The 27,784-nt window shown below is 53.4% G+C and overlaps 1 protein-coding gene across 1 annotated transcript; it reads right to left on the minus strand.

Moving 5' to 3' along the window:
• Positions 1 to 1,376: 1,376 nt before the first annotated feature.
• Plod1 (procollagen-lysine,2-oxoglutarate 5-dioxygenase 1) lies at positions 1,377 to 27,423 on the minus strand. The gene is made up of 19 exons (XM_020157357.2): positions 27,264 to 27,423; positions 19,729 to 19,820; positions 18,638 to 18,771; positions 18,090 to 18,253; positions 16,737 to 16,849; positions 15,749 to 15,812; positions 14,431 to 14,528; positions 13,295 to 13,396; positions 12,614 to 12,745; positions 11,089 to 11,210; positions 9,606 to 9,710; positions 9,123 to 9,248; positions 8,731 to 8,872; positions 7,847 to 7,960; positions 7,211 to 7,276; positions 6,487 to 6,591; positions 4,165 to 4,311; positions 3,432 to 3,557; positions 1,377 to 2,224 (listed from the first exon to the last, which is right to left on the minus strand). The coding sequence occupies exons 1-19, from the start codon at positions 27,337 to 27,339 to the stop codon at positions 2,069 to 2,071; spliced, it is 2,184 nt and encodes a 727-aa protein (XP_020012946.1). The 5' UTR covers positions 27,340 to 27,423; the 3' UTR covers positions 1,377 to 2,068.
• Positions 27,424 to 27,784: the final 361 nt, after the last annotated feature.

The following is a 27,784-nucleotide window of genomic DNA, read 5'->3' on the forward strand; positions in this document are numbered from 1 at the left end:
TAAGGTTCCCAGTCTCTGGCATTCTGTGACAGCAACAGGAAGCAGACTAAGTCACTTGGAAAAATAAGCCTTTACTACTTGACCCCTTCTCCCAACCCCTGTAGCCAAAGGCCCCAAGGGTCTCTCTGCCTGCTGCAAACCAGCTCCCTCTCCAAGGCCCAGCTTCAGTGACCTCACTATCAGGCCTTCTTAGCCTCAGGGCTGCTGGCATTGGGCTGGATAATTCTTTTTTCTTTTTGGTTGGCGGGGGGGGGCTGCTCTGTGCATTGTGGGATGCTTAGGAGCATCTAGCTACCTGCTGGATGCCAGTATCATCCCTTCCCCAGTTGTGGCAACCAAAAATACCTTCAGTTATGGCTAAATGTCCCAGTGGGGGGGTGGGGGTGGGGACAAAAATCGCCCTCAACTGGGAGCATCAGGTTACAACAGCTGGCTAGTTTCTCCTGCCTCCACCCTACTTTGTTCTTATAGCCATGGTGACATTTATCAGCATATACAGTAAACTGCATTTGATTCTTTCTGTCCCTGCCCCCCTACCATGATGACATCAGCATCTTTCGGGGGCAAGGATCAGATTGCTTTAATTGCTGAAATTAGTCAAATTCTGTTGCTACCACTTTCTTGCTGTGTGACAGGCCAACTACTTGGCTTGAGTGAGCCTATATAAAAAGGAAATAAAAGCCTCTATTCCAGAGGGCTGTGTGGTGAGTGCCTTATTTGCACCATGCCTGGCCCACAGCAAGGGATGGATCGATGTTAGGTTTTTCTTTTTTATACTCAGGGCCTCCTGCTTGCTCGGCAGGCACTCTTACCACTTGAGCGATGCTTCTAGCCTGTTTGCTTTTAGTTATTTTTCGAATATGGTTTTAGTTTATGTCCAGGCTGGCCAGGACCCCAATCTTCTCTTTATGCTTCCTGCATAGCTGGGATGACAAGTGCGAACCACCACACCCAGCTTTTATTGGTTGAGATGGGGGTCTCACAAACTTTTTTGCCCAGGTTGGCTACGAAACTTAATCCTCCTAATTTCTGCCTCTGGAGTGGCTAGGATTACAGGCATGAGCCTCCTGTACCTGGCCAGCTTTTATTATGGATAAACGCCCTGAAGCATAGCCAGAACAGTATGCCAAGGTGTGGTTGGGGCCACCAGAAGCACCAAGTCCCTATTCTCCCATGTTCATGTTTGCAGCAAAGGAGATGACAGATGGTGCAGGTCTTTGCAAATAAAGCAGCATGCTCCAAGCAGCCATTACTGTGAGCTGTAAGGGTTGATACTGACAGAGCCTTTCCTATTGACCAGGGGCTTTAACATCCACCGCCGCCCCGGACACTCACCCTGAAATGTGCACACTGGCCCCCAAGCACCTTCCACTCAGTGGTTTGAAAGACCTTTAATAGAACCCTCCTGTCTCTGTCCCGTTCTCCAGAGGCATCAGGACAGTGTGACCCAGTGCAGTGTGGACTTGTCTCTCCCCTCCTCCAAGCAAGGGTGAAGCAGAGGATGGAGCTTTGGCACAGTTTCCTTTCATGTCCCTTGAGAGGATTTCTGAGTCACTATCCCCAGGGGACAATGGTGTGCTCTTGTGACAGGAGCCTGGAGGAAGAAGCTTCTGCAGTCCTGGGCTCAGAGTGAGATCTGGAATCTGATCCAGGTCTCTGTGATCCTGAACCTTGAAGCAGAAGCCAGTGGGGTGGCAGCTCTGCTGGTGTGGCTTTGAGGTGTGGGTTACACCCCTGGCGTCTCTCTGGGCAGCTTGGGAAGCCAGGTTCTGCTCCCCATGGGAGAATTAGAGGAAGGGGCAGGGCTGGGTTTTCCAGGAAGACAGTTGGGGAGCATGAACGTGATCAGTGTCTTCTGGGGCTTGGTGGAGATCACAGAAAGCCTCAGCCTCAGAAAGGCACCCTGTCTCTGGCCTGCACCCAATCTGTTCGACTGGCAGTTCCAAGAGCAATGGGAAGTCAAGAGCCTGGAGGCTGGACCGGTTCCCTGGGACCCTGAGGCCCCAGGAACTGCTGGGCAGTGGTTGTCAGCAAAGAGGAAAGGTCCAAGAGAGCCGGGTGTGACCAGTTAGGGATCCACAAAGGAGACAGCGATGTAGCGGGTGCCCCTGGTGGTAGGGAGCCCCTCGTGGTAGTGCGTGAGCCGCCCAGGGTGCATGAGAGCCCAGCCCTTCCGTGGGGCTCGGATGGAGCAGTTGTAGCGCAGGAACCGACAGCCTCCACCCTGGAAGAGAGGAAGCATCAGTGCCCCAGTGGAAGCTGGGTCCTTCACCCACTGCCCATGTGGTCTCGGTACTGTTCTCTGTTTAGCCGCAACCAAGGGGCCCTTGGCACAGCTGGCTGTGAGGTGCCAGTGAAGCCACAGCCTGAGAATGACACTGAGCAAAGACTGGTTGGTCAGGAGCTCTGGCCTTGGAGTTGGGCAGCCTTGGTGACAAGCCTCAGTTTCCCCTTCTGTAAAGTGGGAGTAAATTGCACAGAGTTGTGAAAATTAAATAAGAAGGAACAGTAAGGTGGGAGGAGGAGAAGGAGGAGAAAAAAAAAGAAAAGAAAGCCCTTAGGGCCAAGTTACTCAATCCCACCATTGTAGAAACTGTTGTGGGAGGGTCCTGGGGCATCCCTGGCCTCTCACTGGATGTCAGTGGTACCCTCAGCTGTGACAACCCAAAATTCCCTAGGGGGGGCAAAAATTCCTGATAGACTGTTAGCTCTCAAAAACTCACAGCAGTTTGTTTTTTTTTTTTAATATTTTTCTCTTTTTTCACAGTAGTTTTTATGGGCATCCTTCATGGCCTAGCCCAGGGCCAAGTGCAAAGGAACGCCTAACAACTAGTAGCTTAAAGAGGGAAGGTAGGCACAGCAGCACCCTAACTGGCCACATGAAAGACCCCCAGAACTGCCTCCCTCTTTTCTCCAGCCGCAAGCCTGTATCCCACCCCCAGACTAACACCTACCACCCTCCCCACCATTCCCAAAGCAGCCCTCCTCCTTCCCCTATGAGGCAAACCCTAGGCTGGTGTTCCTTGAGTACCTGTTGGGTTCCCTATAAGCAAAGACTGGGTGAACTCATTTGTTTTCACAACTCTTGAGAGCACTCAGTTTCCCCACCTGAGACATGAGGAAACTGAGAAGCTCAGAAACTTGCCCGAGGCCACAGAGCTGGTTAGGAGGAAGGCAGGATCGAGAGCCAGGCAGTTTGATACCAGACCTTTTGGAGTTTGTTCTCTGCCACCGCTAAAGCCCCCTCCTGCCTAACTGTGATCCAAGTCCACTCCTTCCAGGAAGCCCTCCCTATGCACCTGGCACCCTTTATCTCTGGCTCTCTGGCCCTAGAGTCTCTTGGACCCCTCTGCCACAACTGTGTGCTGCTCACTAGCCAGCCTCCTTCCTCCCTTCAGCCAGCCCCAGGGCCCCAGGTGGGCCCCGCTCACCTCATAATCCTCCCCAACCCGGTTCAGAGCGATATTGACGGTGAAGGTGGAGGCATCATGGTGAGGCATCAGTGAGGGCTGTTCATCAGGCTTGTAGCGGACAACGAAGGCCAAATCAAACTGGGCCTGTGTCAGGGTAGGGAACAAGGGGACCCATGTCAGTTGAGAGGGGCCACAGAGGGCCAGGAGAGGCAGGGATGGAAGGACAGAGAGGAGTAGTGGAAGGAAGGAATAGAAAGGTGGGAAGGGAGGAAGGGAAGGCAGGAGGAGGGCAGGAATGAGTCTTATCCTCACGACCCATTTTGGCAACTATCTTGGCTGCTGATTCCTCGAGAGCAGGACTGGGGCACACCTGTGCAGGTGTGTGGAGAAAAGCACATGAACAAGGAAGTAACTGAGCTGTTGAGGGAGTGAGAAAGCCAGAGGTGCAGTGGACAGGTGTACAAGAGTGATGGTGCTAGAGACCCCAAGGGAAGGAATGAATATGTGGCCAGCTGAGCCATCCAGGCAAGGTTTCTAAAGAGGCCTGGTCAGAGGCTAGAGCAGTGTTCCAAGGCCCTGCCTCCCAAGGCCCTGCCTCCCCATACCCTCAACTCCCCATTCCTTGCCTGATGGTGGAGAGACCCCACTGCTCCTGATGGCGGAGGGGAGAATCACTTCCTTCCCTTCCCACCCCACCCCTTAGATGCTCCACCCCCTCCTCTCATCCTGGCTGCACCCCAGGCTCCCTTACCTTGGTGTAGTACCCGGGATAGAGCTTCTCCGTCAAGGGGGCGATGTATTCCACCAAGAACTTGTGCCACTCCCGCTCGAAGTTGATCTGGTTCATGTGGATGTCGATGGTGGGCACGTTTTCATACCCACCCTGGATGCGGGTGTCCTGGAAGTGACCACAGAGAGTATGGCAGGCAGAATTCCAAGATGGCCTCCCAGATTCCCGTGCTCTGGGGTATAGGCTGTGTCTAATGCCCTCTTCTTGACCTGGGCATAGGATGGACTGAATTAAATTATATGGGGTTTTTCACATATAATTAAGGCCCCTATTCAGTTGACTTTTTTAATCAAAAAGGGAGGTTTGTGAAGGGAACAGACACCTAAATACGCTTATAATAGAACTCTTAGTGCAATAAGTGACTCACTTTCCTAGCCAGCCTGCTTTCACTTATGCAAGTTTTTTACAACAAAAGCTTTAAACAAAGTCAGGCACTTGTGGCTCAGGCCTGTAATCCTAGCTATTCAGGAGGCAGAGATCAGGAGGATCTCTGGTTGAAGCCAGCACGGGTGGAGTGGCTCAAGGTGTAGGCCCTGAGTTGAAACCCCAATACTGCCAAAAAAAAAAAAAGTTTTAAACAGACATTCTTTTTCTTTTGTCTTTTCTCCCCTTCCATTGCCCCCCAGGCGAGGGAACTCAGAACATTTTTTTTTTTGTTTTCTGGTACTGGGGTTTGCACTTGAGCCAAGTTCCACTAGCCCTTTTTTGTGATGGGTGTTTTCCAGATAGAGTCTCCCAGGCTGGCTTTGAACAGTAATCCTCCCAATCTCAGCCTCCCAAGTAGTGTGAGCCACCAGTGCCCAGCAACACGACATCATCAAATTTTTTGGTGGGGGGGTGATACTAGGGTTTGAATTTAGAGCCTCACGCTTGCCAGGCTTGCTAGGCAGGCACTCTACCACTTGAGCCATTCCACCAGCCCAAAATTCAAGAATGTCTTTTCAGCTCAGGCAAGGTCACCACTCTCCTCTCCTTAGCTCCTGAATGAAGAAACATTCAGGACGGCAAGACATGGGGGAGAAATGACCCAAGCCTTATATGCACATATGAATAATAAAATAATAATAAAAAAAAAAGGACAGCAAGACACACAGAACACTGGGAAATAAGCAGACCCACAGCCACTATGTAACCCACAGTCATGCCTTAGCACATATATCCGGAAGCACATACTCTTAGGCTTGCGCTTTCCTTTAAAAAACTGTCTCCTCGATAGGACTGTAGAGAGAGCAGCTCACTGCAGTCCTCATTTTGCCTGACAAAATTAATAAACCTTTCCTTCCTTTTCTCCCAAACCCTGCTCATTTGTGAATTGGCATTGAGTTCAGGGGACCAAATTTCCAGTATCAAGGTTAGCCTGGGTGGGCCAGACTTATTAGGTTAAATTAAATTAAATTTAATTTCTTTATCTTTGGCGGTACTGGAGTTGAAACTCAGAGCCTACATCTTGAGCCACTCCACCAGCCCTTTTTTGTGATGGGTATTTTCAAGATAGAGTCTCCTGAACTATTTTCCTAGGCTGGCTTCAAACCAAGATCCTCTTGATCTCTGCCTCCTGAGTAGCTAGGATTACAGGTGTGAACCACCAGCACCCAGCTACTGATGGGCTTGAGCTGGTGCCTCACCCCAGAATCCTAGCTACTCAGGAAGTAGATATCAGGAGGATCACAGGCTGAGGCCAGCATGGGCAAAAAGCAAGACCCTATTTCAAAAATACCCAACACAAAAAGGGCTGGTGAAGTGGCTCAAGTGGTAGAGCGCCTGTCTCGCTAGTGTGAGACCCTGAGTTCAAACCCTAGTAACACACACACACACAAAGCAGCACCTGAACTTCCCAAAATCAGGTGCAGGCAAAGCATTTTCCTTCAGAGAACATACAGCATCTTGTGTCCATCATGCCTCTTGCGTGGGCTGTCTGATGAACTTGGACCTGGTGCCATGTCCTGATGTCCCTCCTCCTACACTTGCTCATTCCCCATTCCATACTTAAGTCTTGGGTAGGGAGCTAAACCTTTCTAATAATAAAATGGGAAGAGAAGACTTAACAACGTACAATTAAGGCAACTCAAAGTCACACAGTGGTATTGGCTGCTTGGGGACCAACTCTCTACCCCCAGTTTCTCAATTCCTCTATCCCTGACTACCTGCAGGCACCCCTGCCAGCACCCCCTCCAAAGTTAAACGTCCCAGAGAGAGTGCCGGGTGGCCAGGAGAAAAGCCCAGAAAGGTGGTATTCACTGAGGGCAGCCTCTCTGCAGCCCCAAGCCCCGTATCTGGCCCTACCTTGTTATCACCCAGAGACCACTGGCCGAAGTGCTCCATTTCCTCCACAAGCTCATCGCAGGCTGCCTCCGTGAAGATGGGGAACCAGTAGACATCTGGGCAAGGCTGAGAAGACAGAGGACTAGGTCATCAAAGTCCAGAGGGAGAGCAACCCATCATTCTGACTGTGGGACCTGCTGCAGGGCCCCTTGTGTGGTCTATCCCTGCCCTGAACCCAACAGCCCTCTATTTGCCTTCTGAGTGCCCCCAAGGTACAGGGGCTCAGTGGATATAGGCAGACTGAATAAGCTCTGGCAGAGCTCAGAGCCAGACATTCTCAGCCATGGTCACAGAGTGCCAGTGTCAGGACGATGAAAAGCAGCAGCACACCTAGGGAAGGGAGGCTGCAGGCTTGGGGGAAGCAGCTGTGAACAATAGGACAGAGCCACCCACTCCTTACTCTGGCTAGAGATCCCATTCAGAGATGTTTTCTTCCTTTCTGCCTAAGCTAGGGAAAGGCCCAAGATCCCCAAGGCCCCTGTAGACCTCATCTGTGAAGTGCCAGCAGGGATAGAGGGGCCACCCCACCACCCATTTCTCTTGCTACAAGCGCTGCCAGAGCAGGCAGGCTCCTCCCGGTCCCTCCCCTCTGCCATCAACCCGTGTCGATCTTCTATGCCCCACGGCAGCAGGTATGGGGTGCAAACTCGGTAGCCTTGCTCTCAGGGGTGTCCACAGCCCTCACCGTCTCCACCAGCTTCCCAGCCAGGGCCTTGGTGTAATCCTCATGGATGTACTTCTCCTTCCAGTCCTGTGGGGAAGTGAAAGCAGGCTGGGGTCCTCAGGGCTGGCCTGAGCCAGCTGGCCTCACCACTGCTCAACTCCTCAGGATATTCCAAGGAAGGTCTCCTTCCCACAGGACCCCAGGAAATGTGAGTGGATATGAGCACTTTTGGGGCTGGTAGGTATTTACCTGAGCCTGCTGGCTGTGTGTGCACTGTCTGGGTGCACAAGTGTGCCCACAGGAGGTGGTATCTTCACGTGTATGTACATGCATGTGTCTGTGTGAAGGACTACCCATGTCAGCTACAAGCTCCCAACATCTACATTGTCATGACTGTCTCCTCTGATCATTACAGCACTCTCAGAAGAAGGCAGGCTGGGATGGTACACCCATTTTAGAGCATAGATAAATGAGGCCCCAAAAATTTGAGAGGCTCAACTTAGTCTCAGCTGATAGATGGGCCACAAAACCAGGCCTCTGATGCCTGGCCCCTCCTCCACTAGATGGCGCCGTCTCTAAGGCGTTCTCCCCCTTACCAGGATCCTGTCCTGGGAGGAAGCCAGGGCGTCTCCTCTAATCCTGGCCTCTGGGCCTCACCTCAGGGTTGCTGAACACCTCCCAGAGATCACTGTGGAGGTGGGTGGTCTGATAGTTGTCCAGGGAGAGCAGGTGGCCGAAGGTGTGCCGGTTAGTCAGGAACATGAAGACCTCCTGGGGAGAGCAGTCAGATGGATGGAGCAGGCCTCCTCCTCCCTACAGCTTGCTCCACCACCAGATTCAAGTTCGTAAGATTAGTGCCTGATGAGCAGAGTCACACCCAGGTCCCCAGCACCTGGCCCAACCAGGGAAGGCTTCCTGGAGGACTGAATAGGGAATAAAAGAACATCCCCTTCTGTGCTGGGGATGGAACCCAGGGCCTCACTCTGGGGAAGCACTCTGCCCAGGTTATGTTCTGATCTTGAAGTTTTGATCACAGGGGAAGACCTCACCAAACTGTCATATATTTAAAAAAAAAAAAGAAAAGAAAAAGAAAAAATCATTGAGCGAAGCCCCGTGTTCCATCCCCAGCAACCTGAGGCCAGCCCTGAAAATAGCACAAGACCCTACCTGAAAACTAACTAAAATGAAAAGGGCTGGGGCACGGCTCAAATGTGAGTGTCTGAGTTTAATCCCTAGCACAGAAGAAAACGAGAGAAAGTCAGAAAAACAAGAAATATGAGGTGGAATGCAGAGACAAGGTAAGGTGGAAAGCTTTTCTTTGTTATGTCAAAAATATAACTAAAGGAGGTGCTGCGAAACTGCACCTGGGACCACTGCACTAGTCCTAGCAGACGCTTGGGGACCAGTCTTCTATTCAGGGCCCCAGGCACCTCCACCAGGCCCTGCTGGCCTCTCAGAAGCTCCAGAGCCATTGGTGACAAGGCAGCCCACCATGAAGTCAGAGCCAATAGGGTCTCCTGTGACCATCCAGACCCGCTCACCTGCTGCCGGATATTGGCACAAAAGGCCATGTCGGCGTCCAGCTTGCTGTGGTGGAACAGGTCAGGGTGCAGCAGCTCAGCCCGCAAGATACTGCCTTTGATCAGGTAGATGTTTGAAATGTAGGGCACATTCCAGACGCCACTAAGGGACAGAGACAAAGATTGAAGGAGGGGTCACAGGCTGGGAGGGCTGGTTTGATAGTGCTGATTTGATTCTCCTACCCTGGGCACCTAGGCCCAGAACAAGTGTCAGGAAGTCCTTCTGTGTGTCTGACTGTGGACTTGCTTCATGTTCAGCAGAAATTTGAGGGTAATCAGATCAGGAATATTGGGGAAGGAGCACCTGCAGCCCAGGAGGAAGAGAGATTAAGGTGCCCCATGCAGGTACTCACACTCTTCGGCCCTGCACGATGTCCACGTAGTCCTCAGAGCGGGCGTAGTAGCCATCTGCACTCAGTGCCCCCCAGAAGTTGGACCACAGCCTCCCATGGCGGGTCACGAGCGGGGCAATGACATTCCTGAGGAAGAGAGGGGCTCAGCAGGGGCTGGAAGCAGACCTGCCTGGAGATAAGGAAGGGGTGGGGCCTGGCGACCTGCAAGCAGGGGTCTCTGCACCTCACTGGGACAGGAGGGCCTTGCTTGGAGGGGGGTGGGTTGGCTCATCAGACTCCTCTTGCCTGTGCCTGGGAAGGTACTATTCTCCATCAGTCCTGGAGTTGCCAGGCTGGGCATCCTGCATCCCAGGTCATAGAAAAGGCCGAAGAGGAGGAGGAGGAGGAGGGAGGGAATGAGGGAGGAGATGATGGAGGAGGAAGGCCAGGGGCTCCCATCCTGCCCAGGCCTCTCCCATACAGTGCTGGGCAGGGCGGGCTCACTTGTTCTGCTCAATCAGCAACTGCAGGCTATCCGGCTCGGTCAGGGCCACGTCAGCGTCCACACTAAAGTAGTAAGTGCAGGTCCGGTCCTGGCGGCACAGGTCACTGCAAGGAGGAAGGCATAGGATAAGTTGAGCTGGTCCTGAAGCTACCCCAGTGGCTGCCTACATCTGTTACTATAGTTTGGCCTCACAATGTACCACAGAGGGGCCTTAAAGACAGCCCTGGTGCAGGCTGGGACCTTGAAGGTACCTCCCAACTCTGAGACCCACACCCAAGGTGTCCTGTGCCCTCAAGACAATGGACCAGAGCTTGGTAAAGGGCAAACTCTGTTATTGGGGTGAGCACAGCCCACCACAGGCCTCTACACTGTCTGGGGTAGGGGGTGCTGGTGCTGTCTTTTTGGAGAGCAACTTGGAAACTTGTACCAAAAGCCTTAAAGATGGAGGCTGGGGGTGTAGCTCCATGGTAGAGCACTTGCCTTGCATGCACAAAGCCCTAGGTTGCATCTGTAGCACTATATAAAATAAATACATAAAAACATATGTCTTTTTTGTTCCCTGGTTCAGGGCTCAGCAAACTATGGTCCCTGGTCCAAATCTTCCTACTGTCTTGTTTTGTACAGCTCATGAGCTAAGAATGGTTTTCCATTCTTAAATGATTGGGGAAGGAGGACTGAAAGAACACGTGAAAATTATGCCTTCCTTAGAGAAAGTCAAATTTGTGTCCATGAATAAAATTTCGCTGGAACACAGCTGAATTCATTTTGTATCATCTGTGGCTGCCTTTATGCTACAAGGGCAGAGCTCAGCCATGACCACAGAGCCTGTAAATCCGATTCGTGGGTCAATCTACTACCTAGTCCTTCATAGGAAGCTGCCAACCTTGGGTCTGATGTGACAAATTCTACAGCCAACACAAAATACATCTCTGCTTCTTGTTTTTGGGGTTTTCTTTTTAATAACAAAAGAAAAGGCCAGTACCAGGGGCTCACGCCTATAATCCTAGCTACTTAGGAAGGAGGCTGAAATTAGGAGGATCAAGTTTTGAGGCAAGCCAGGGCAAACAGTTCATTAGATTCCATCTCCAAAATAACCAGAGCAGGGCTGGTGGGGTGGCTCAAGTAGGTGGTAGAGCACTTGCTTTACAAGTGCAAAGCCCTAAGTTCAAACCCCAGGCCCACCAGGCGATAAATAATAATAAAGAAAAAACAAAGAGGTTGTTTCTCTGTCAGCCTTTGCCTACTTCCGGTCCTCGAGACCTTCCTCTTTCCTTAATTTGCTTCCTGAGCCCAAGTGACACTGCTTACCAATGTCATTTGGCAGAAGGGAACTCTGAGGCCCAGGAAGTAGCTGGAATGTGCTGGAGACCACAGATCCTTGTGTCTTCCTGTCCCTCCATCTCTGCTCCTAATGCCATGGCCCATCTGCCCACCACCGCCACCATCACCGTCAGCCAAGAAAACCTCGGCCTCCCGACTCACGCGCCCATGTTCCTGGCCTCCGCGTTTGCCATCCGCACCTCTGGGCCCACCAGTTTCACAGACTGGTACTTGTCACCATGCTCTGTCAAGAACTGCTCCACCTGAGCCCTGTGGTGCTGCTCCTGGGGGTGGGGACAGAGGAGTGAGTATGAAGGCACAGGTGCCACCCCAAGGACCACAGTACCTCTGTCATAGCCACCCGTAGTTTATGAGTACACGGGGAAGCTGCAAGCCTCCCCAGGGACTCCCCAGTGTCCCTCCTGTGTCCAGGTCGCCTGCAGCACACTTGAAATGAATGCCAGTGACTCCAGGAGGAAGCTGAGCTTGGGACAAGGGCACACTGTTAGACCTGAAAGGTCTGGGGGTGGGTGCACAGACAGCATGGCTGAGAAGACTTCAGTGAAGACAAAGAGCCCTGCAGAACAGGCAGGATTTAGCGGTCGCTGGCATCACCACTGGAAAACTGATCAAAGCAGAGGCTGAGAGGTGGGACTTTAGAACTGGAAGGGAAGGTGGGAGGGAGTGAGCTGGGTGATGGGTACAGGCCTGCTCCCCACAGAGCAATGGCCTCAGCACACTCCTGACTCCCAGAAGGTTCTCAAGGAATGAAAACCAAGTTGACTGTCACCAATCGAATTAGAAATGGGACAGGGATAGAAATGAAAATGACAATAGACAAGACCACCTACTATGTGCAGCCTGGTACCAGGCATCCTTCTAGGCACTTCAAACATCAACTTGCTTAACCCTTGCAGCACATCTATGTGGTCGGCACTGTTGTTACTCCATTTATTTATTTACTTACTTATTTATTATTTATTCATTTATTTTTTTGAGAGAGGCTCTTACTGTGTACTTATTGATTCTCCTGCCTCAGCCTCCCTGGTGCTGGGATTACAAATATGTGCCACCACACACAGTTATTACTCCTATTTCATATGGAAGGCTTGGTAGAGTGGCTCAAGTGGTACAGTGCCTGCCTAACAAACATGAGGCCCTAAGTTTAAGTCCCAGTGCATGACACCAAAAAAAAAAAAAAAGAGTATGCTGTGAGTGCTTTCAATCATTTGCCAGGTGTTGGTGGTTCACACCTGTAATCCTAGCTACTCCAGAGGCAGAGATCAGGAAGACTGTGGTTTGAAGCCAGCCTGGGCAAATAGTTTGCAAGACCCTATCTTGAAAAACCCCATCACAAAAAAGGGCTGGTGGAGTGGTTCAAGTGAGTACCTGCCTAGCAAGCATGAGGCCCTGAGTTCAAACCCTAGTAATACACACACAAGAAATGGAAGCACAGAGGTTGAGGTACAAACCCGAGGTCACATAGCCAATAAAAGCAATAGAAGGAGTCAAGCCAGCCAGTCTTGACTCCAAAGCCAACCTAGTGATCTGGAGACTCAGCCTCCCACCCACTTCCATTTGGCTCAAATAAACCTGGTTCAGCTGGCTCCTCAGGGGAGTCAGGCCACCTCATAAGGCTGCACCCTTGAGCCAAGCCACACAAAGCCCCCAGAGTGCTGCTACTCACATGGTTGTGAATAAAGAGCCGCATCTGTTTCTGAGGGTAGCGGAGGCGCAGAAGTCGCTGAAAGAACAGGGACAGGAACGGTGTGGGCTGCTCAATGAACACGCCCACCAGGACCACCGGCAGAGCTTCATCCTGTGTGGGGGATGGGAGACAACAGCAGTCCAGCAGTGTCCAGCCACTGCACCGCCACCAAGACCTTAGCGTGGCCCAAGGGAACCAAAGTCACAAACAAGAGTCCGTGGCCTCAGGAGGACAGCAGCCTGGGCCTGGGAGCACCACAGGGGCTGTGCAGGCGGGTAGAGGCAGGGCTGGCAGTAAATGGCAGAGGCCACCCCAGATGGAGTGGCGGGAACCAAGGCTCAGAGCAGGGTGGTGAACGGCACGCTGTCAGGAGAGCTGGGCTGTAAATGAAGACCAGGGCTCCTGGGATGGGGAGAGGCTGCAGGAGCCTGAAGGACCAGGCAGAAGAAACCAGAACTCAAGCATACAGATGGAGGCTGGGGCCTGAACAGTTTACAGGGCTTCTAGGAGGCGGCTTCAAGAGGGACGGGAACCCAGACAGGAAAGTGACCTCTTTACCTACCACTAGCGATAACAGAATCTATTCTGAGTCGCTCATTCTCCTCCCCATACTCCAGTCCCCACTGGGATTGACCCCCAAAGTCCCACCAGCAGTCTCACCCCAATGCCTTTGAGGCTGCGCAGACCCTCGTCGCACACGGTGCAGCCCGTCTCAAAGGTCCAGAAGCGGGGAATGTAGTTGCCCAGGTAATTCAGCTGCAGCTGTTGGGAGACACAAGGTTGGAGAGGAGCCAGGCCAGCCTTCCCACCCGCAGCCACCAAGTCACATCTCCCAGACCCCTGGTGGGCCCACATAACCCAGCCCTTCCCACCCCTAGTGGGTCTTGGATGGAAGGTTCTATCTCCAGGAGATTGTGAGGCCGCTCGCAGGGAGGGCAGAGGGAGGGCTTGCTGCTACAGGGCTTCATCCTTGGATCTCCTGGGTGCTGTAAGATGCAGATTCCTGGGCCCCACCCTCAGAAGTCCCCTTGGAACAAATCCTGGGTGGAGTCAAGAAATCGCCATTTTTAGGGACAGGTGCCAGTGGCTCATGCCTGTAAACTTAGCTACTTGGGAGGCTCAGATTGGGAGGATCAGGGTTCCAGGCCAGCCTAGGCAAATAGTTTGTAAGACCCCATCTCCAAAATAACCAGAACAAAATGGACTAGAGGAGTGGCTCAAGTGGTAAGAGTGCCTGCTTTGCAAGTATGAAGCCCTGAGTTCAAACCCTGAACCCATCCAAAAAAAAGGAAATCTTCACTTTTTAAATATAATTTCCTTCCTCTCCCTCCCATGTGATTCTGCTGCAGTAGAGGACAAAGAAACATGCTATGAGCCAGGGCCACTTATCTAGGTCTGCCCTGTCCCCAGCTGCCACCTTCCCCCAGCCCCTTCCCTAGCACCATGAATGCAGGGACTGTCTGTCCTATCTATGACCTTATCCCCTGGTGCACCCAGTAGTGTTTGTTGAGTGAATAAATGACTCTGCCCTAGGTGACAGTGTACAGATAGCTATGGCTGTCCACTCTAGGCTTGGATGGCGATAGTGACCTCTTTATGTGTCCTGTAGGCCAACAGGAAGAATAAGGCACCACTGACCACCACAATAATGTAAGGCGACTCCACACCCAGCTCACATGGGAGGGCAGAGGTGGTGAGCTCACAGCAGGACCCCAGGAGGTAGCCTTGGTCCCAAGAGCAGAATTGGAGTTATAGCCCCCCCCACCCCATACTCCCAGGGGGCTGGGTCCCCCTACCTTGGTGGGCCCGTTGCCGTGGATCAGGACGGGGAGGGTGTCATATGCCAGATTCCGTGCTCTCACGTGGCCCATTTCAAACTTGAGCACAACCTCATCTGTGGGTGAGAAAGCAGAGCCCCGTCCAGCGTCAGGAAGGGAGGCTGAGCCTGGGAACTGACCAGCTGAGAGCAGGCCAAGGCCTTGGCAAGTCACTTCACCTCTCTGAGCCTCAGTTTTCCCATCTGTCAAATGCAGATAATCCCTTCTTCATGGAGTGAGGGGAGGATTGTGTGCCCAGCAAGCACTTGGCTCAACTAACACGCAGTGAACAGAGTCCACACAATCACTGTATTTAGAGCCAGAAGTGGGGATGGGAGAAGAACAATGACTACAACATCTTGGCTCAGACATGCAGAACAGCATCGAGAATACACCAGTGACAATGGGAGGCCTGGGCAGGGGAGCCCCTACAGCAGGGCCCCAGCCAGGGCTCTGATCCCCTTGGTCTGACTATAAGAAAAAGGTAGGAAGTGGATGACAGTATGAACTGCACAGAGCCTGAGAAGACACTGGAGCAGGATCTTTCCTAGGGGTGATATGAGAGCCCCTCTGTATAAGGGCCTGGAATGACCCTACTCCACCGGAAACTCCAGGCGAAAGGGGGTGAGGTATCCGCCTTTTTCTGGGAGAAAAGCCAGACCTCCACCGGACCCTCAGAGAAAGGCTCAGTCCCATTTGTAGCCTGGACACTAAGGCCTGGGAGGGGACATGAGTGATGTCCTTGAGGTCACACACAGCAAGGCCTGTGGCAAACCAACATCGCCACTAGCCACGGACATGGAGCCCAGCCCAAGGGTGTTTGTGGCCCCAAGGGTGAAGCAGCCACTCTTCTTCCAAGTCATCCATTGACTTCCTCCTGCCCCAGTTCAATCCCCATCCACAGCACAGTCCCTTCCCCCAGCCCAGGAATCCTTCACTGGGAAGGTGAGGGTCTGGGGAAGGAGAAGAGGGGCCGGCCAGGAAGAACATGGTACCAGGGCAGGGAGGGCTGGTGCCAGCTGTGGGCATCACCCTGATCCTCCCAAGCTGAATGGTTTCCCCTGTACCCACCCCCAAGAGAGACCCACGGCTCTGCCCCAAGAGGTCCAGGTGGTCTCTGGGTAGCAGAGTAGTAGGCTGGCAACCTTCAAGCACAAGGACAAGGGAGGAGCCTGCCCTGTTCTCCTCTTGGGCTTGGACCCTGCCCAGAACATCATCTCCTTCCTCCTTCCCATCTCAGGCTCCACCTCCTCCCTCCCCCTTCCAGCCTCCCACCCCTCCCTCGGGGGCTGCTCACCCAAGGCCCCATCCAGGTTCTGGAAGATGCGGCATCGGTGGTCCAAGGTGATGTTGATCTGCTCCTGCAGGAACGAGGACACCAGGCTGCAGCAGGGCCAGGTCCTGGTGGAAGCTGGGCCCACTCATTCAGCCTGGGGAACCTGCCCCTTGCTCACTCAGTCTTGACACATCAGGGAAGCCTGGAGCCCTGAAAAGCCCTGGGGGCTACCAGGCAACCAGGAAGTCTCAGAACCAGAAGGAAGCTAAAGAAGCACCTGGCTCAAATCCAGGACAATCACAGTAACACACACACACACACACACACACACACACACACACACACACACACACGCCAATCACTAGTCCAAGAAGCATGTGTGTATTCATATGTAAATTTAATCCTTTCAACATCCCTAGGAGATGCTGTTATTACTATGTTATTATTACCGTTATGTTACTATTATTGTTTTTTTTTTTCTTTTTTTGGTTTTCTGGAGTGCTGAGACTACAGACATGCACCACCACACCTAGGTTTTATAGTCAAGAACCCAACTGTGGCCAGGCACAGTAGCTCACACCAGTAATCCCAGTTGCTCAGGAGGTGGAGAGAGGAGGATCACAGTCTAAAGCTGATCCAGGCAAAACTGTGAGATCCCAGCTAAAAAATAACTAAAACAAAAATGACCGGGGCATGGCTCAAGTGGCAGAGCACCCACCGAGCAAGTGCCAGACTCTGAGTCCAAACCCCAGTATGGCCAAAAAAAAGAACCCAACCATGCTGGTGCCCTGATCTCACACAGACTTCCAACCTCCAGAACTGTGAACAGTGAATGTCTGCTGTTTGTAAGTCTCCCCAATCTATGACAGTTTGTTACAGCAGGCAGAATGGACTAAGACAGCAACCCAGGAGCTCAGGCCCCAGGGGACTGTCCCCAGTGCAGCTGGCCAGCAGGATCTAGAGTCACAATTCCCTAAGCTCTTCTCCTCCACTCACCACCACCTCTTACCCTCTTCTCTGGGTCCAAGAAGATTTTAGTGTAAAAGAGCTGGTCGCTGTCGCTATCCTGGCCCTCCCATTCAGCCACCAGTTTGCTGAGGTTGGGGGCATAACCAATGAAACCTGGGGAGAAGGGGTAGAACACAGAAACAGACACTTAGCTTCAGGCCTCTAAGCCAGGGCTTTCCCCCTCCTCCTCTCTTTTACCTACAAGGCCTGCCTCCTCTCAGAAGTCCTCCTGGATTAAGGAAAGTTGGGTTGCAGGCTGGAAATAGGCCTGCCATTATTGTACCTGGCTGATGAGTTCCCACTGCTCCAAGAGAGAAAGTTCCATGAAGGAAGACCCATTTAGTGCTTGGCACTACACAGTTAGTGAATGAATCTATTGGACCAGAAGCCCCTGGAGAGTACAGTTGGTGGGGCCCAGTGCCTTTTATAGAATGATCTGGGTAACTTGACCCAGAGAAGAGCAAAGGCCAGGCCAAAGTCACACGGCACTCTTGGAGTTGAGCCCCGGGAAGTGGTCAAAGTCCACCCGGGCTCCCAGGCTAGAGCGTAGACTGAGAGGCAAAGGGAAGAGAAACAGGACACCTAACCTCAGGGCCAGGGCCTAGGCCCAGAAGGGCCCTGTAGACGGAGTGACGCTCTGAGCCACTGAGCCATGTAGCTGCAGAGCCCCTTCTGAGGTGGCAGAGGCCTGTTAATTTTATTCCCCATCCAATGGGAGTTCACTGAGCGCTGGATCTGCTTCCTCTTAGAGCCTCTCAGGCTGCTGGGTGGAGAACCGAGACTGGCAGGGCAGTCAGAAGACAGTGAGCCAGGAGAGGAAGGGTTCCACAAGAGGGCAGGTGCAGGCCTATGAGGGCAACTCCAGATTTCTTTCAGAAGAGTCAAAAGATCTTTTGGCGCCGGGCGCGGTGGCGCGCGCCTGTAGTCCTAGCTACTCGGGAGGCTGAGGCAGGAGGATCGCTTGAGTCCAGGAGTTCTGGGCTGCAGTGCGCTATGCCGATCGGGTGTCCGCACTAAGTTCGGCATCAATATGGTGACCTCCCGGGAGCGGGGGACCACCAGGTTGCCTAAGGAAGGGTGAACCGGCCCAGGTCGGAAAAGATCTTTTGGAAGCAGGGGCATGACTTGTGATGCACAGGAGGTTGAGGAGGACAAGGGAGGAGTTGGGTGACTCTAGGGTTTACCCATGCTGGGGTGACTGTTCATTGAATGAGACGGACTCCCCAGCAGAGGGACAGGGCGGGGTGAAAACCTCAGCACTCTAGTCAAGATATTTTTGTATTTGAAACCCAGAAGATGCAGTGGTTGTCATGTGACACCCCACCCCCACCCCACTCAGCGCCTGGCCTCTCACCTCCAGAGCCCAGGAACCTCTTGCCATCGGAGACCACTGGGTACCTGGCCTCCAACCTGCGGTCCGGGTAGATGAGCTCCTCAGCCGAGAAAACCACCTGGCCCCTGGCCTGCCGGAACTTTTTCAGGAGCTCACGTGGCCCAGAGGCAAACAGCACATCATAGCTGTGGCCAGAGCAGGGAGAAGGCAGGCAGGCCCCGGTGAGCATGGGCCCAGGGAGGACACCAGGATGAAGATATCCCACACAGCCCCCTTGTCCTACAGCAGCCCCGGGCAACCATCTTGGAAATTGCCTGCCACATTTCCATCCCCACCCCAGACAGGGAGATGGGCCCCATAACCCATGTCACACTCAAAACACGCTGCGAATCCATGGCAGGTCACCCTTCCCATCTTTTCACCAAGAGGGGGAATGACTACACCAGACACCCTTATCCTGGGGGTTCATGGGTCCTCTAAAACCACAGACAATCTTAACTGAGTGACCCCCCCAAATACCTCAGAGTATTTCTGTCTGTCTGTCTGGCTCCTCTGCCCAGTCAACCAACCTGTCTATAAAGAGAATGACCAGGTCCTTCTTGTCCGCGTGCTTTTCCAGAGCTTTCTTCAGCAGACGAACCTTCTGCCCTCCACCTGCTGACATCCCCTTCTCCACATTCCAGTCCTCCCCTAGGCCCAGCGCCTGGAGACAAAGGCCCCTTATTTTCCAGCCAATGTCCACCGCCCAGCTGGACATCTTTGTTTCTGTTTGTCCTGCACCTCTGGCCCTCCTCTGTAGGTAAACTAACCATCCCACAGGTGTGAAAGCTGACCTGGGTCCTGGGGAGGCCTGGCCAATTAGAATCCCCTGTGCCTCCTGTCCTTCCTACAGCCAGATTTGAGCATGGGGCCCAACCGTGGCCTATCAGAGTCTTCTTGAAATACTCTGTTAAAATTTAGGGAAGGCTCAGGCAAGCTGAATTTTAGTTTGTGGCTAATGGTCATCTTGCCACAGTGTAGACAGAGCATTCTGCAAACGAAAAGAAGCAAAATTCCTAGAGGTACAAAGAGAGGGTGTTTCCTTTGCTGTTTGAAACCCTAGATCCAACTATGCCTGAAGCACAGTTGCTTCAGTGCTCATTCATGTGAGTTAATACACTTTCCTTCTGGCTTCATGCCAAGTTCTGTGTAGACAGTGATGTGACCAGTCCTGTCCTCCACTCTAGCCCCAGTACTCAACAGCATACCTGATCCAGGGAAGCACTGAGCATGGTAACCAAATGGGAGAATGGCTCCCTGCAGGGGGAGCTCCCAGTGGACTGGGCATGTTTTTTTTTACCGTAGTGTTCTCTCTACAGGGATGCTCTGCAGACACCTGCACCCCCAAAATCCCCTGGGGGGACTTGTGGAAATGCCTGCTTCCAGCCCTGCCCTGTAAACCACCTCCTGGGTGAGTCCTCTGCAGGTAACATCTGAGCAGCACTCTGACTGACCTCTCTAGCCTCGCCTCTCCTTCCTGCTCACCTCCTAGAATTTGTTCATGCTTCCTTATCCTAACTCATCTTCATCCTTCAGCCTTCCACCTTAGGGGCTTTGGCAGTGTGGAAAGGGAGGACACTGGCTCCTGGCTCTTCCCCTACCCCTCTGCCTTGCCCCTTACCTGGATCCTGTAGTTAAAGAACTGGGCTGAGCGCTTGAAGCGGCGGAACCCCTCGGTCTCCTTCGTAGCCACCGTGAGGACTAAAAGATTGTCTGTGGACAAAGAAGGGTGAGTAAAATGGGAATGAGGAGGAAGGAAGGGACAGGTAGGAGGGGGGCTCTGTTTGCAGTGACCTGTCAAATCCTGCTAGGACATGTCCTCATGTCAACCTATTACAAACAAGAGCCCAGGTTGAGCCTAAGATTACCTGACAGGTTAACAACAGAACTGGGCCTTAACCCAAGTCTCTGGATGCATTTCCCTTCTCCCAGGGCTCCTTCCACCTGGTAACTGACTAACATGGTGATGTGAGCACCCACAGGAGAGGGGTCTGCCCCCTACCTTGTGGCACAGAGTCTCTGGCTTCAGGTGGCTCAGGGATTGCATGGGGATAGTGGGGAAGATTTCTCTGGCCAGCATTGGACATTATCCCTGGGTCAGCAAATTCAAGGCCCAGAGGCCACTGCTTTCTGTGTCTGCACCCAGGCACTGCTAATCCATGCCGACAGTCTTTCTCACAAGCCTGGATTCTCCCAATTCCATGCTTCAAGCTGAGTCAGCCCAGAGTGGAAATTAGCTTGAAATCCCTTCTTCAGTCCACCCGACTTTTGACCAAGGCAGCTATCAGTATAATTTATTATTTATTTAGCAGTACCGAGGCTTGAACTTAGGGTTTACAACTTAAGCCACTCTGCAGCCCTTTTTTTGTGAACGGTTTTTTTCAAGATAGGGTCTCACAAACTATTTGCCCAGTCTGGCTCCAAGCCTTGATCCTCCTGATCTCTGCCTCCTAAGTAGCTAGGATTACAGATGTGAGCCACCAGCGCCTGGCTGCTATATTTTTAACAGGGACCTCTCCCAGGCTCCACAGTGTGGCTTCATCTCTGTGACAGACCCTGCTAGAAGCAGCTCCCCAGTCCCCAGTCAGCATCTCTGGGAGAGGCTCCTCCCTGCCACACCGTGAGGCCACATATTCTGAGAAGGGAGAGGTCTAGAGCTGCCCTGCCTGCCTAGAATACCAACTCTGCTTCCTACCAGCTGTGTGAGCTTGGGCAAATCCCAGGCCTCTCTGAGACTCAGTTTCCCCCTTGTGAAGTAGGGATAATAAAGAACCTCCCTCCCAGGGCTGTTGGTCTAGTTAAATGAGACCAGGCACGGGAAACCCTTTTGGATGCTTGGCACAAGCTAAGAGCCACCAGAGATGCTGACTAGTGAAGGACGAGTGACTTGCCCAGCATTTGAGGTCCTGTGGAGCCAGGTTTGTGCAGGCTGGGCTCTCCTCCAGCCAGAGCCTTGCTGCTAGGCTCTCTACCTCCTGCCTTGGCTACCTGAGTCCACCTTCTCTAACCTTCCTCCAGGTCCCAGGGCAGTAACAATCACACATCTTCCCAGCCTCCACCCTGACTTCTGAGCCTCAAGGGCAGGACCCACTTTGCAGTGCTCATCATGGTTCATCTGTGTAGGTCTTACTTCCCTCAGGGTCCAGGGCTCCCACTTCTCCGGGGCAACAGATCCACCAAGCACCTAGGCCAACAGCAGGTAAGGCCTTCCCCACCTGCACCCCAGGAAGGCAGGAGGAGCCCAGCTGCCCAGAGCTGGCAGAGGTTGAACAGTATAGGTTGCTGTTCCCAGAGCAGGCCAGGCAGCCCAGCAGGGACTGGCAGACCAGGGCAGGAGGGGTGGATGCCCCAGGCAAGTGTGGAGGCAAACCTTCTACACCTGGCCCTGGGGTCCACTTGAGGAAGGGCTCCCCCCAACTCCTGCCAGAATGGTTCAGTCTCTCCTTCAGCAGGAGAGCCCTAGCCACCAGCTCTGAGGCCCTCTGGCTAAAAGGGGGCTTCTGAGGACAAGAAATGTATCACATTTCATGGATGGAAAAAGCCTCTGTGTGTGTGTGTGTGTGTGTGTGTGTGTGTGTGTGTGGTGTGTGTGTGTGTGTATGTGTGTGTGCGCGCGCCCGTGCACACGCACGCATGGGTATGTGTCCTGAGGCCAGGTGGCAGGGGGAAGGGCAAAGGGACGGTATGTCTCAGACTGCATTCTCTACTTTCTACTTCCAAATAACAGCAGTAATAGCAGTCTTCCCCTTTCTTCATCCATATGCTGTTCTAAGCGCTTTATACACACTAACCCCTGCTCCAGTTAGGAATCAGAGGCTTAGAGATGGTGTGTAACTCGCCCAAGGAGCCAAGAAGTGCTGGTACCAGGACTTGACAAAAGTGGCCGGGGCCCAGAGTCCCCTCTTAATCAGGCCTGGGATAGCAGCCAGGCCATCTGCTAAAAGGGACCCATTTCATCATCTCTCTCAGGAAGCTGTCTAGCTAGGTTGGATGGGATGCCCCAGTGATTTGGACCCTCTGCATACTCACCGACCTCCTCCCCAGACTGTCTTCTCCCTGTTCTTCTGATTGCTACCAGGTGCCACCCTAGGGCACTAACAGATCCTGGGTTCCTAGGGCCATCGATGCCTGCCTCCCAGGCCTCCCTGGCTGGCTGAGAATCCCAGGGATCCAGTTCAGAAATTCAGATTCCCGGGCCCTCAGGTTGAGGTGGTACCAGGAGTCTCATCTTTCCTTCATTTCCCAGGTCTGATGTCGGCCACATTTGGGGACTTCTGGGCCAAGCCATCCCCGACCAGGCTCCAGTGCAAAAGTGGGAGATAGTTCCCAGCAGGAGAACATCCCAGCAGGATGAGCCCCTCCCCCAAGGAACCCTGATATCAACCTTCAACACCCCAGAAAACTGCCTCAGCAGCCCAGCCTGCATCCCATTCCCTTGGCTTATCTGCCATGCTCACTCCTTCCCCTTTAGATGCTCCTGGTCCACCTCTTCCAGGAAGCCCTCCTTCTTCTCATCTCCTAATCTGGTCACCTGGTTTGCCCAGAAGTTGCCTTATAGGTACAAAGCTGCCCTTCTCCCTTCCCAGGCCAGGGCCACGTCTGTATTTCCTTGGCCTCCCTCTTCCTTATCCTGGATGTGACTGAGTGTGACCAAGGCATGGTGCACTCTGGTCTTGTGCAAAGCAGGCTACGTTCACTACTGCATTTAACATCCTATGAAGGAGGTGGCACTTTTACCTCCCATCTGCAAGTGAGGAAACTGAGGCACAGAGAGGTTAAATACCTGCCTAACATCACAGACCTTGAAGTGAAAAGGGAATGGCCTTCCAAGCACCCAGGCTCTTGACATCACCAATTCCCTGCCTGAAAGCCAACATCCCAGAACACAGGACTTAGTTGCAGATAGAATGCAACATTTCTGGGCTTCTCAGGCCTCCCCAGGTTTGGCACCCCACTTAATCACTCCAGGAGGCTTTTTCCCAGTCCACTGTCAGACCCACCAGAACTCTGGGCAATCACAATATATCAACGTGGAAGATCAGTTTTCCAGCACTGGGGCCCGCCCGCCTGCTTCTGTCTGCTAGCCAGTTATCTTGGGCTCAGGCCAGGGCCACGTAGGGCCTGGCACCCATAGAACTAGGACCTCCCTACCTGCCCAAAGCCCAGCAATGATTTCCCCAGATGGATGAAACTGTGGCCCAGGGTCAGAAGAAGTAACTAAGAGATGGCAGAGCAGATGGTAAAGACAGATTGTTGGGCAAGTAACTTAGCCCCCCTGTGCCTCAGTTTCTTCATCTGTACTCTGGGAATCAGATGGGTAACAGCAACACTTTCCTCCAGAGACTCTTGAAGATGTAAAGAATCATGTCTAAAGCACATAGCTTGGTGCCTGGGTTCTTATCTCCAGGAGGAGCCTCCCCTGGAGAGGGAGCTGTGCACAGGCAGGTACCGCCCAGGGGATCCAGGATGAGAAGCAGGTGCCTTCTTGAGAGAAGTGACAAAGAGAGAGTGGGCATGAGGGCTTGGGGAGAAACAGGCATGCCAAGGAAGTTCCTGGAAGAACAGATCCTCAGGAAAAGGCTAAGAACCTGGCCCTGATCTGGCTGGGCCCTGGCTGATCCCCCTTCCCCACCTCAGCAGCTCCAGGCAAGGAGGCAGGTGATCAGTGTGTGACCTTGTCTCATGGAATGACACACCCTGTCTGCTTTCTAGGGAGTGGGAATGAGTAAAGCTCCTCCCATCCTCCATCCTCTTCCCCATCCTCACTCCAGGGTTTCACTGGAGTAAAACAAAGGGTCAGGCGGAATGGCAGGAGGTAGGGACCTCGTACCAGAAGCCAACAATGGCTTCCATGGGTCTGGCTGCCCATACATTTCTGCTGCCTCAGGGCATCTCACTCCCCTGCCCTCCCACCCCTCAATCCAGCCTGGTCTGCCTGACTCCTGGCACTTATCTATTCCTTTCTGTGGAACCCACCACCTGAAGCCCCACCCATGTCTGAGTTGATGCCCCTGGAGTTCCTGATTTCAACACCTGTCCTTCCCTCACTGTGGCCAAACTAAGGCCTGAGGGGTTGTTCTGGGACAGGGAGAGGACAGAGATCAGCCAGAGCCTGGACAGAAGGAAGAAAGGGCGGGGCATGGTGCACACACTTGTAATCCCAGCACTTGGAAGCTTGAGGCAGGAGGATGGAGAATTCGAGGCCAGCTTGGGCTATAAGCTGTCTAAAAAAAAAAAAAAACAAGAATAAAAACAAAAGGAAGGGATAACAGGCCAGGGAGCACCTGGACTCTCCTCCCTGGCACTCTGGGCCATGTGCATGTCACTGTGTTGAATGCCTTGGTCTGGAGGATCCCTCAGGACAGGTCAATGTCTCCGCCTTCACACAGGGCTCCCTGGGAGCAGAGAGCTTTATCTCCCCCATCAGACTGGGCATCTACTGAGGTGAGGAGCCGTGTGTTTCCCCTCTGATTGGCACTCCTTAAAAGTGAAAGCTAAGCCAGGTGCCAGTGTCTCATGTCTGTAATCCTAGCTGCTCAGGAGGCAGAGATCAGCAGGATTGAGGTTCGAAGCCAGCCTGGGTAAACAGTTGCCAAGACCCTATCTTAAAATAAACCTATCACAACAAAAGGGCTGATGGAGTGGCTCAAGGTGTAGGCCGTGAGTTCAAACCCCAGTACTGCAAAAAAAAAAAAAGTGAAACTGTCCACATGCCAAATCCATGGACATTCAGGTGAACAGCTAGACATGCTGCCAGAAAGCTCTACCCACCACACTCCCCCAGACTCCATAGCAAGTCCCTTTCCCCACCCCAGACCTCATTGTGCCCCAGAGGGACACATGGTATGGTCCATAAACCTATGCCAACTAAAAACCCCATTGCAGTCACCTGCCAGGGGAGGGAGGAGCTAGCTTCTCCAGGGGCTGCTGGGGTGAACCCTCCCTGATCCTCCCTCACCAGTGGGTGGCTCAGGAAGACCTACATGGAAAATGACTATCGTACTCTATCCTACTTCTTGGCCAGTGGAGGAGTCCACCTCAGGTAGATCTGAGGGATCTGGGGAAGGGGAGGGGTGGTCCTCCAAACAGCATTTCCAAACAAAAGTCCCCCAACCAGAGAGGGGGGCCAGCAGGAATGAGCTGTGGGTCTCAGTTCCAGTGAGGGGCTCTACTCCAATCAGCAGTGGCAACCTGAGGCTAAGTGTTTAACCTTTCCAGGTCTCATTCTTTCCACTTACAAAATGGGCCTTACCTAGGCACCAGTGGCTCAGGCCTGTAGTTCTAACTACTTGGGATCTCAGTGCAAAGCCAGTTGGGCAAACAGTTTAAGAGAGCCCCATCTTCAAAATAACTGGAGCAAAATGGATTGGCGTGTGGTTCAAGCAGTAGAGCACCTGCTTTGTAAGAACAAAGCCATGAGTTCAAAGCCCAGTCCCACCAAAGAGAGAGAGGGTGAGAGAGAAAGAGAGAGAGAGAGAAGCAAAGGGCCACAACTTGAACTAGCTTGTCATTAGTACTCCACCTCTTGCCCATGAATGAGTGCTTACCACCTGCAAGGCACATTACCTAAATTATCTCAGCCTTCTTAACAGCATCACCCTCTGTGTCAGCTGCCCTGAACCTCCCCTGACCTCCTCTTGTCACCACTGGGGGCTGGGTGCCTGATGTCCTGTCATCAGTTTGGTCCATCTCTGACTCACCTCTTTGGGCTTCATAGTTTCTCTCCTGAGATGGGGCGAGGGGGAGGCCCACATCAGCAGAACTGGGGGGTGTGGAGGAGAGGCCCAGAGCGGGAAAGAAAGCTACTATGGGGCTCCAGGCTCCTGATGCAAGGAACCCAGGCCCTTTGCACACACCAGCCAGGCCTGTGCTCAGAGTGTTTTCCCTCAGATTTCTTGACCTTTTTTTTTTTGGCAGTACTGGGTTTTGTACTCCGGGCCTCACACTTGCTAGGCAGACACTCTACCACTTGAACCATGCCCCAGCCCTCTTTGACCTGTGTAACTGTGCTGCTTGATACTCCAAAAAAGCTGAGTCCAGGAGAGAAAATGTCCTCTGCCAGGGCATTTAATGGACAGAGCTGAGCTCTCGCCGACTGGCCTCATCCCCTGGCAGCCTCAGAAGATCTCTCAAAGTTGAGGTATTCTCACCTTGTTTTGCAGACTAAGACACCTAGCCCCAAAGAAACTCAGCATCACTTTACCACTGGGAGGTGAGTGGCCCTTGGTACAACTTAGTACAAAGGAGGTTCCCAGTCCTCCTGGCCCAAGGACCACAGAGCCATGTTCCTTCTGCTACCCCAACCCCACACTGGGAGCTGGCTCCCAGGCTCTCCAGGAATGGGGGTGAGGGGGTGGAGGGTATAAGTCTGGCTCTGCACCCACTCAGGATAGTGGGGCACACTTGGGAACTCAGTCTGCCTTGGAGAAGCGTAACAGAACTACACTGGAGTCCGGCCCACCTCAGACCAACCTTCCATGGCTGGACAGCCCAGGGCAGTCACTTCACCTGGTGGGCCTCAGTTTCCTCACATGCAAAGTGGAGAGAGGAAGATCAGCATAGCAGGGGGCTGGGCAGAGCACAGAGGAGGTGGTCGAACTTGGACTGCTCCTCCAAGGTGAGCCACACCTTCTACCTCCCCTACACCCCAAGGCCCCTCACCCCTAAGGTTATGAGGCCTGGTGGCTCTGAGTTGGGCTCTGGAACCAGGCACACCTGGGAGGTAAGTCCTGTTCCAAGGCCCACAGGCTGTGCTACCTTGGGCAAGTGAATCAACTCTGGAGCCTCAGATGGCCAAGTAGGAAAATGGGGACAAGAGAAGAAACATTCCCAGGGTGGTGACCATGCTTAACTAACGATGCCCGTTCACAGTAAGTAGCCCATAAATAGTAGCCGCTGTCCGTTATTATTATAAGCACTGGCCGCTCTCCGTGCTGAATGGGACTTCAGCTGTCACCCTCCCCTACCCACTATGTGGGAACAACAGTCCCAAGAGGGGAAGTGTTGTCCAAGTCATCAGCGAGTAAGTGGACAAGTGACCGGAACCCAGCCCTCTCCCGCCCCCACAGCCCAGGCCGCCCGGGCCACCTCGGTCCTCAGCGAGGCAGCCCGGGAACGCTCCCCGCCCGCGCCCCTTCCCGCCCCTCGCGCCCTCACCCTCCGGCTTGGTGTCGCCCTTCGCGTGGGCCAGGAGCAGCCAGGCCAGCGGGGCCAGGAGCAGCAGGGGCCGCATGGCTGGGTCTGGGGACGATCGGCCGGCACCACGGCGCTCCCAGGACTGGAAACTTCGCGACCGGGCGGGCGGGCGCTGCCACGCACTGGACCCGCCCCGGGGGCGGCGCCCCGCGGTCCTCCGCCCTGCCCGCCGCCGCCCGGGGATGGGTTTTCCGGCAGAGCCTTCGCAGCCCCCGGCCTCTCGAGTTGGGGCAGCTCCCTCCCGTCCAGGTGTCTCCCGGGTCCTTCCGCCGATCCTCCCCTTCCCCGCCCTTCTCCAGGTGCTTCTCCACCACTAGGAGAAAGAACGGAGTGAGAAAGCCACAATTTGTAGACCCCAGATTCTGCCCCAGGCCCTCTAGGTATAAGTCACCGGATCCTTGGTTTGTTCACCTGAAGAGTGCGGTTTCTTTTGCACAGGGATTGATGTCGTGCACTAAGAACAGCCTCAGTGACAAGCCCCA

This window comes from Castor canadensis, chromosome 7 (genome assembly GCF_047511655.1).
Source record: "Castor canadensis chromosome 7, mCasCan1.hap1v2, whole genome shotgun sequence".
NCBI lineage: Eukaryota > Metazoa > Chordata > Mammalia > Rodentia > Castoridae > Castor > Castor canadensis.

Excerpts from the sequence above, each read along its gene's own strand:
- Plod1 (XM_020157357.2), bottom strand. The coding sequence starts at position 27,339 with ATGCGGCCCCTGCTGCTCCTGGCCCCGCTGGCCTGGCTGCTCCTGGCC. Across the intron at positions 18,772-19,728 it reads TCTTTAACTACAGGATCCAG|GCGCTGGGCCTAGGGGAGGA; the intron begins GTAAGGGGCAAG and ends CTTTGTCTCCAG. Across the intron at positions 14,529-15,748 it reads GAACCTGGATGGGGCCTTGG|ATGAGGTTGTGCTCAAGTTT; the intron begins GTGAGCAGCCCC and ends TCTCACCCACAG.